The sequence below is a fragment of the Dipodomys ordii genome, unplaced genomic scaffold (genome assembly GCF_000151885.1).
Source record: "Dipodomys ordii isolate 6190 unplaced genomic scaffold, Dord_2.0 Scaffold9, whole genome shotgun sequence".
NCBI classification, from domain to species: Eukaryota; Metazoa; Chordata; class Mammalia; order Rodentia; family Heteromyidae; genus Dipodomys; species Dipodomys ordii.
This window is the reverse complement of record NW_012267225.1, coordinates 21,424,524-21,434,406: the sequence shown is the minus strand read 5'-3', so window position 1 is coordinate 21,434,406 and position 9,883 is coordinate 21,424,524. Positions and strand designations below refer to the sequence as shown.

At 39.1% G+C, this 9,883-nt stretch overlaps 1 protein-coding gene across 1 annotated transcript in view; it reads left to right on the top strand.

The window, feature by feature from the left end:
* Sdr16c5 (short chain dehydrogenase/reductase family 16C, member 5) overlaps nucleotides 1–9,431 on the top strand; it is a 19,827-nt gene extending 10,396 nt beyond the window's left edge. The window contains exons 4-7 of the mRNA XM_013009277.1: nucleotides 2,853–2,952; nucleotides 4,509–4,653; nucleotides 5,637–5,762; nucleotides 9,097–9,431. Of these exons, the coding sequence (XP_012864731.1) occupies nucleotides 2,853–2,952; nucleotides 4,509–4,653; nucleotides 5,637–5,762; nucleotides 9,097–9,187 (462 nt within the window). The 3' untranslated portion in view covers nucleotides 9,188–9,431. The remainder of the gene's footprint in view (nucleotides 1–2,852; nucleotides 2,953–4,508; nucleotides 4,654–5,636; nucleotides 5,763–9,096) is intronic.
* Nucleotides 9,432–9,883: the final 452 nt, after the last annotated feature.

Genomic DNA, 9,883 nt, shown 5'->3' with positions numbered 1-9,883 from the left:
TCCATCAGAAAGAATGACATTGCCCCATTTGTTAGGAAATGGAAAAACTTGGAAAAAATTATATTAAGTGAAGTAAGCCAGGCCCAAAGAAACAGTTTTCTTCTCTTGATCGAACTGAATCTTCAGCTTAAGCAATCCCACAGCCCTCATAGTGGAGCCATTTATCAATTGCTGGCAAATGTTAGAGACTGTCCAAAGTGGCTCACTTTTACAGGCAGTTCTCTATATGTGTCTGTTCCACATCCCTGATCCAACCAATCACAGATCAAGATTACATTTTAGGGCTGGAGACAGGGCTCATGTGGTAGAGTACCTGTTTATCAAGTGTGAGGCCTTAAGTTAAAAATCCCAGGCCCTAAGTTCAAAACCCCAATGCTGCCCCCCAAAAAAGCAATTTTTTAATTGTACCAAATATGTACAGACATTTTTCTTTATGAATATCACTAAATAATATATCAACTATTTTAACAGCATTTACAATTATATTAGGGATTATGACTAATGTGGTCATGATTTGAAATGTATTGGGAGGCTATCCATAGGTTATATGCAGGTACTATATAGAATTTTATGTAAGAGACTTGCACATGCATGGATTTGGTATCTCTGGAGAATACTGGAATCAATCCTCCACCCAGATACTAAGGGCTGACATTATTGCTTAAAAGAGGTCTAGTCAAGAACACATCGTGAGCAAGGTGCTAGTGACTTACACCTAACTACTCAGAAGGCTGAGATCTTACAGTTGTGGTTCAAAGCCAGCCTGGGCAGAAAAGTCTGTGATATTCTTATCTCCAAAACACTAAAAAAGTAAGCTGGAAGTGCAGCTATGGCTCAAGTGGTAGAGTGCTTGAAAGTGATTCCCTATTCCTAGAAACTGGAAGAACATTCTGTCTTCTGCAACACTAGCTATTTACAGCTTCTTCCTATCATGCATTTGGGCTCTCACCTCCTCTTTCAGCTTGTGATCCTTTTCCAGCCTTGCTCACAGCTGTTCACCCCCTGCGCAGAGCTCTCTCCTTCTGGGCATGTTCACTGAAGAGTTTTGAGCTCCCCCAACTCATCCTTCAGTACCCTTCAAATGTCATCTAGAGCTTATAGGTTTTCTGTTCCCTGCTTTCATCCAAAGTGTAATTGTTCTGGTGTTATTATTGGTGTCCTGTATTGTCTGTGGGGTGGGGAGATAGAATGATTAAGAACTTAATGTCCCTGAGCTTCCTACAGGAATTATTGCAAAGATTTCTTTCATCCCAAATACTCCTCTACCTTGTGATAGATAGGTAAATAGATCAATAAGAAACAGAAAGATAAATGTGTATATAAATAGTAATAAACACATAAAGCACAAAGTGCTTTGAAACATCAATAATATGTATGAAAAACAATCCAAAAAACACTTAAATACGTGTTTAATATAGTAAGTATATATATTATATACATACAAAGATATATATCTATGTAAATGCAGATATCATATATCTGTAAATGCATATGTATATATACATTTATTCTAACTATCTATCTATATAGAGCAACCCCCTTTACATTCTATTCCTGGGACTCTCAGGTCCTTTTCCTCCCTCTATACTCCCCCAGTCTCCATGGTCTCCCCTTTCTCCCTTTTCTTTTTTGTCCAAGTTGTTCCTAAATGTTGATATATTTCTAGCTTCTGTCCTCTCAGTCCTCTCTTTCTGGGCAAATGTTCCTGTATTCTTATGACCCCTGCATGTGACCTAATTGCCCAAGTGCTCAAGAACTACAGGATTGCAGAGCTCCAGCTTGTACTGGCAGTGACCCAGCTGGGAGGTAGAGACACTCATCCTGAAACCTGGATGCAAAGTGCCCCTCATTAGGCTGTGCTGTTTCTTTGTCTTTCATTTGCATCTTCCACTTCTCTCTGAAATCATGCAAAGCAGGCAACTGAAGAAGGTGTGGACACTCTTTGTCCACATATGTGTTTAATTCCTTCTTTGTTGCCTGAGACATCTTCCTCTAAAACACTTTGCTCTCTCTCTACCTCCTTTCTCCAGGTTCTCAAACAAAAGTGAAGGTGAAGCCAGGTACTAGTTGTTCACACCTGTAATATTAGCTACTTAGGAAGCTGAGATCAGGAGGATCACAGTTTAGAAAATTCTAAGAGACTCCAATTAACCAGCAAAAAGCTAGGCTGGAGTTATGGTTCATATGATAGAGCACCAGCCAAGCAAACCAAGGTGAGAGTGAGGCCCTGAATTCATACCCCAGTACCACTACCAAAAAAAAAAATGAAGGTGTTCTACAGGACTGAGATATAGTCTTCATTCTGTCTTCTTGAAAAACCACGCTATTTTATCAATTAAAATAGTAAAACATTATTTAAAGAAGTAGAAATGAGCTTAGAGCAAAGTGCTCTTCTTCAACAAGAGCTATCAACAAGATGTCCGGTGAATACTGTTCAGAAAAACTTTAAAACCTTTACAATTCAAAATTAAGGTAATGGGCATTGGGAGAAGAGAGATAGGAACAATATCTTATCTTACGTTTCTGTTATTGTTCCTTGGATGGTGCTTGCCACACCTGAGATTTTCCTATACTACTTTGAATATTGCATTTCTAAAGAAAAATGGAAGCAAAGCCAAAAACTAAAATCTGCATACATTTTGTTTAATAATACTGAAATTGTATGGAAAGAAATTAGCAAATTAAACATATTAAAATGTTTCAGACATGTTTTAAGTCTGTATATCCCAATACTTGCAGGTATTTTTATGAGCTAAATACAACAATTTTTTAATCACAATAATCCTAGAAACATCTGAGAAAATCATACAATATGCTATTAAAGGTTACATGTTTTTCTTTGCTCTCCTTAGACTTACAAAGCCTTTCTTCCTGCCATGATTGCTAAAAACCATGGACATTTGGTATGCATTTCAAGTTCAGCTGGATTAGTTGGAGTAAACGGGCTAGCAGGTAACAAACTTCCCTGTTATCTTAACTGTGAGTAATAGTGCTGAGTAATCACTATTGATTTGATGTCCTAAAATTGTCAAAGTGAATAAAGGTAAGTTAGACACCCATATTTCCTGTCAGATAAATTTACAGGAAGCCAGATTACACATTTGGGAATCATTCTTTTTTTTTTTTCTTCCTCTTCCAGAAGAGTCCTGAAGTGGTATCCCTTGCTATGAATTTAGAGGCTTCTTCCAAGAAACCTGAAATTGACCTTTTGCTTTTCCATTGATGGAAGATCTGCAGAATGTGGTGGGGGGATCATTTTCATCTCCTTTGTGACACCTACTGGCTTGAGAATAGCAAAGAGATGCACTGGGATCTTTGAACCTTGGCTGCAGTGGCCTCTCACTGGTTAGACAGCTGATTACAACAAAATGAGTCCTGAGAGAGCAGTTTCCTAGATGGCTCTGTGCCAGCAGAGGGTACCCTGGCTCACTTCTCAAATACAAGTTTTTGAGGCTGGTGTGAGCAAGGCCTTGAGGATTCCTAAGATCTCAGGGCATCTGTTGTTTTGGTACAAGGTACTTGGCTTCCTTTTAATGGTGCTAATCTCTCTAACAACTGCAGTCTTTTCTGCTTTAAACACTTTAAACCTTTTTATTCTGGCCAAACTTCAAGTTTTCAAATTTTTCATTCTGGCTTTTTGTTCTCAATTGCAAGTCTAGCTTGGCCACCCAGGGGAGCCAGGCATAGTAGTCATGCCTATAATCGTAGGTGATTGAGAAGCAGAGAAAGGAAGATCAGGAGTTCAGGGCCAACCCTAGCAAACATTATTAAGAGCCTATCTAAAAAAAAAAAAGCCAGCGTGGTGGTACAGTGTAGTAGAAGTAGAATTATGTTCAAGACTAGCCCTAGGTTTTCTCTGTCCATATTCTACAAATTTTTCTAAGTTTCTCCTGCAAAATAGTTGCACATCAACAGGTTAACACAACAACTCCACTTTACAGCACTAATTTCCTCATTAACTTTTAAGTTGAAAGGTTTATTACTTAAAGTGTGACATCACTGAATAATTAGAATCATCATTTTCCTTTTCAAAATTATTATGTTATTTACTGCTCACATTAGTAATATGAGAATTATAGTTAGAAATTTTAATCTGAGGATCACAACCCATGTTGAACTCTCTTGCTTAGCTTCTGAAATCTCCAATTATCCAAAAACCAGAAGTGAAACTGTAGCTGAAATGATAGAATGTCAGCCTTGAGCAAAAAAGATAAGGGACAGGGTCTAGACCCCTGAGTTCAAGCCCCACTATATGGTATGTATATGTATACACATACACACATATATATATACACAAACATATATACATATATACACACACACACACACAAAATACTGTCCCAACAAAACAGTGCTGACAGTCACCTAAGCTGTTGGAAAAAAGGAGCCAATAGACTTACTTAGTGCGAAGTTGCTGTATATCTTCAGCTTATAAAAAGTCCATTATCTGATGTGAAATGCAGTAGTCATGTGCACTTTTATACATTAGCATTGTTTGTCTCTTTCAGATTATTGTGCAAGTAAATTTGCAGCCCTTGGATTTGCTGAATCTGTGCTTCTAGAAATGCATGTCCAAAATTACAGGGGTATCAAAACCACAATCATATGTCCATTTTTTATAAAAACTGGAATGTTTGAAGGTTGTACAACTGGGTAAGTATCCTTTTTATTTCAAAGAAATAAAAAAATGACTGGCTATCTATTGTTCTCTTTTTAAGAGTTGTTTAGAAGATATTTTATCCAATTGAGCTTGATTTATAAATGGTTTCAAACTTTTTATTCTTTTATTCTTTTTATTCTGCATGTTTGTGTGTACGATGGTGAGTTGAATGCAAATGATTTATCAAGCCAAGTCTAGTTCCACATCTGCTTGTTTGTCTCCCAGGCTGTCTGGCCACCGCTTCTCTCCGCCATTCATGATGGTCCCAAGAAGATTGAAAAATCATTGAAGAAAAATTTAATTCAGGCTTCTATGCCACAATACCATACACTCTGTGGAGAAAAATTTAATTCAGGCTTCTATGCCACAATACCATACACTCTGTGGCTGGAACAGGAGGCTTGTCTTACTCAGTTCTGGAGACTGAGAGTCAGTCCTATATCCAGTGTCTGGTGGAAGCCATCTTCTCATTACTGTTTCCTCACTTAGCAGACAGGAAAGGTGGGGGAAGAGAGAGACATTATCTCTTTCTCTCATGGCTCTTCTGCTAAGGATGCTAATCTCATGCATGAATGTTATACTGTCATGACTCAGTTACTTGCCAAAGACCCCATCGCCTATTACCATCTCATTGGGGGCCAAGGGACATCCTCCATCACTAGCAGGCACAAATGCCCAGTTCTGTACCCCCTGAAGAAAAGCAGAAAATTTGCTTTCAGTGTCTTGCTTTACAACATTTTGACCATTTGTTCACTGTGATTTTACATAGACATTTACTTGTAACATCAGTATACTAATTAGAATCGTCATTTTCCACTTCAGATTTTAGTTATGCTTGTTACCACACCAGTCATGAGTAAAAATCTAGAAATAGATCAGCTGTGAAAGAAAAAGGAATGTGATGTCTTAAAACCTTTAATCCCTTACTTGAAAGAATTATTTTTATTAAATTTAGTTTTTTTTATTAATACTTTAGGTGTCCTACTCTGTTACCAATTCTGGAACCTGAATACGCAGTACAAAAAATAGTGGAAGCTATCCTGCAGGAAAAGGTGTACTTGTATTTGCCAAAGTTTTTATACTTCTTGATGTTCTTGAAAAGGTAACTACTTCTATTACTTTCCCAATTTGCCAGATGATGGTTTCCTTCAGATTCCACTTAATGGATTATTTGTATCTGTTGAATTAATGAATTTTAGAGTGGAAGTTCTTTAGATACTGTGAATCCATCTTTGGACCTGTTCTTTGACATAGTGCCAAATTTGCACTATAATAGGTCCCCCAGTCCAGGAAAAGGGGACCACCATCTGTCATTTAGGTATTGCATTATTGTCAAAATGAAGTGGAGTTACAGAATGAGCTGTGGACAGATTACAAATACTTTTTAAAGATTTTTTTTTCTTGTACCATCATAAAACAATCATGTTGGGCCAGCTACCAGTAGTTCATACCTGTAATCCTAGCTACACAAGGGGCTGAGATCCAGAAGATCATGGTTTGAGGCCAGCCATGACAATCTTTGAAGATGGTATTCTATCTCCAAAATAACTAGCAAAGATCCAAGCTGAGGTATGACTCAAGTGGCAAAGCCTCAACTGAGCAAGCACAATCTTGAGTTCAAACCCCAGTACCAGCAAGAAAGAAAAACATCATTTGGAATAGAAACCATATCCATGCTTCTTCCAGTGCATGGTCCCAAAGTCAGAACCAATCATCTAGATACCTCAAAAACTTTTAAGATAGGTAAAGTTAGCAGGAGAGAATCAATTTGATTTGTAAGATTAGAGAACTTGAGGAAAAAATTTAGAAAAAAAACCCACCTCTTAAAAAGAGAGGACAAAAAATTAAAATAAAACAAATAAATAAGAAAGAAAAGAAAAAAGAAAGAGGGCTAGAAGCTGGACACCAGTGGCTCAAGCCTGTCATCCTAGCTACTCAGGAGGCTAAGATCCTGCCACCTTGGGCAGGAAAATCCACGAGACTCTTATCACCAATCAACAACCCCAAAAAAAATCAAGAAAGGAAGGAAGGAAGGAAAAGAAAGAAAGAAGAAAAGAAAAAGCTATAATTATAGCTCAAATAGCAGAGCACTTCCTGGGTTTGATTTCCAGCACTATAAAGGGATTGGGGGATGTAAGAAATGCTGTTGCTGGCTCTTCTGTGCTCTACATTGGGTATCAGTAAGGAAAGTCATCAGCTGTAACTTATGAGCATTTGACCTAGTTTGGGGATGATAAGTACTGAACTGCTCCACAGGTTCCTATGCTCACACTGTAGACTATGAAGGGTTATCTATTTCCACTTCCTCATAGAAGTTCTCCTTTACAAAAAAGCACATTCCACTGTCAGTCCACTGCCCTGTGGTGAATTGAAACTGGTCACTTACCTGTGTTTGATCCCTTTGTCTACAGCTCCATGTATAATTTCACTCCTCTGGACAGTAACTGATCTCTAGTTATTTGAATACAGGCATTACTTCATGATTACCATATGGCTAATAGCCACTGCACTATGATAGTTTCTTTCCTCATTAGCTAGTTAACCTATTTTGCCCAATGAATCAAAAGTCATTCACATCCTATCCTTCTTCCAGGCTTCATCTGTGTGGCTGGCTGAGGCCTTGGGAGACATTGACTGTAGTTTTAAGTGCAAGGCTCTGATCCTGCTGTTTACAAACATTGACTCAGTATCCTCTGTGTTTCTTGAGCCTCAGTTTCCTCCCTACAATGGAAAGATAGTATGTGTTAGTGTGTAACTTGGTTTCTGCTCTGCTTATTGGACAGTATATATATTCATATCACAGTAGATATTTTTTGCCTAGTAGCAGATTGTATTATAACAAAGCCAACTCGAATACATGAGGCTTAATTTTTCTACTCTGAATAACTGTGGAAGTTACACATCTTTTCATGGCATGTTCTTTTATTGTAAGTAGAATTATTATCTCCAAGTAGTTGCACAAGGGAATTTCAGTCCAATAGGTCAGTTTATGAGTACAGTGCATCTTGATCAGTGTCACCCTTTCCGTCATCCTCTCCCATCACTGCCAACCCTACCCATCCCCTCAAGTTGTCAGTCAGCTGCTAGTTCCATTTTCACATAGGTACATTGAATATCTTGTAATTATTTCATAGTATATTGTAGGCCATATTAGAGAGAAGGATAGATAGTACATGAGAAGGCTAGAGGAATCAGGAAGGGCTTAGAGAAGGTCACATCAGTCATTCAACAAACATGAGAGTGCCATTTGTCACTCACTATCCTGGGATCTGAGGTGCCAGCAAAGAACAAGACACACAACAGTCTCTGTCATTCTTGGTTGGGTGAGTGGCAAGGAAGAAACAGAAAAAAATTAAAAGATAAAAAAATACACATGGGCTATAAGTGCTGTGAAGAAACACAAGCCGGAGCCAGATGCCAACAGCTCACACCTGCAATCTTAGCTATTCAGGAGGCTGAGGTCTGTGGATTGTGGTTTGAAGTCAGACTGGGCAGGAAAGCCCATGAGACTCTTATCTCCGGTTAACCCCCAAAAAGCCACAAATAGAGCTGTGGGTCAAGTGGTAGAGCATTAGCTTTGAGCAAAAAAGCTCAGGGACAGTGCCCAGGCCCTGAGTTCAAGCCCTAAGACCCAGCACACACCAATAAATAAATAAAGCCAGAACAAGGAATCTCAGAAGGCTCAGAGAAAGGCAAGTTGAGATTTAAGTGTGGTACTGAAGCAGTTAACACCTGACCAGATTCCAAATGTTGGGGAGCCCTAGAAGCACCCAGTGATCCTGTTGTGTCCACAAAAATGGATAGTACAAGATCCTCTTTTGTTACCTGACCCATAGCACAAGTCTCAGGTTGGTCCTTCCCACATCATCCTTTTTCTCACTGTCAAGAGTTGACGTCAAGATCATCAGGATTTGAGTGCGCCATCTGAGGGATGGTCCCAAGTATCTGTGGGCTTAAGAGGGCCAAGTGGGGATGGAGGTGATAAACTGCCTTGGTTTTGTCTTGCTAAAAGACTTAGCAACTATTGTATCTCATGCTCACATAAACCTCTGGTGCCCCTGTGTTAGAGTAAACTAACGTCTGCAAGCTAAGTAAATTGCCTGAGCCAGGACTACAGCAGAGATGCATGTACTTCCAAACATGTGCCTAAAGATTCCTTCTAGTCACCAGACAGATAAGGGAGTAGAAACAAATGAGAACTGAAATGAGTAACTTAAATAGAGCCAGAAGAGCTAGAGAGGCCTTGAGTAAGTGGTTCCCATAGTCATCTTGCATGGATCAGGACTGGTGATCCTGAAGCACGAAGTAGCCTGAGAATGTGTGATGAGTGCATGAATAAGTGACTTCGTCTGTGACAGGAAGTGACAGTTTTCAACTGAGCTGTCAAAGTTGCTTTCATGAATGATAACCAAGAAAGTTTATTCTGTGTTCTCTAGTTTCTTACCCATCAAGACCGGACTGCTTATAGGTGACTATTTGGGCATCTTCCAAGCAATGGATGGCTTCACTGGGAAAAAGAAAGTCTAGAGACCAGTTATATGGCTGATATCATCTGAGATCCAACGCCACTTCATACTTACTTCAAAGAAGAAAAGTCATTATATCCTGTGGTAGAATGTATCTGAAGATGAATACTAGTTGTATTCTGCTACCTGGACTAGAGTTTTCAACCGATAACCTTCAAAAATAATACTATTATCTCCTTTTTTGATTGAGTTTTGTTTTTATTTTTGGTTGTTTTTTTAAGTAATAATAGCCCCCTTTTGTCATTTCCATTTGCAACAGATATGAGAGAGAAATGGGCTTCTTGTATGAGCTGCCTTAGGCTTTGGCTGCTGGGAGGGTTATCCCCATAGAAAGGTTGTGGGTAAGCCTGCATGGGGAGAGGATGCACAGTTTGCCTTTCTGGAGGGAGGACATTCCTGCCAGAAGAGCTCTGGAGTCCATTGCCATCTCGCAGCTTTGGTAACTTTGGACCAGGGTCATAGGTATTATAAAGGTCCATCCTCTGTGCTTTTCTTTCCAGAGCAGCTTCATACAGGCTTACTACTTCTTACCCTTGATACTCAGAGCATGTGCCAGTTGGCACTTGCTGAAGCCCAATCAGGCACTTTTGTCTCAGGGAACCGTGCTTGGCAATGATTCTATACTGATCTCAGATGGGATCACATTGTTGGCTGAGAAGTCAAAGAATGGTTGCTTCTTACTCTGAAAATGAACTTC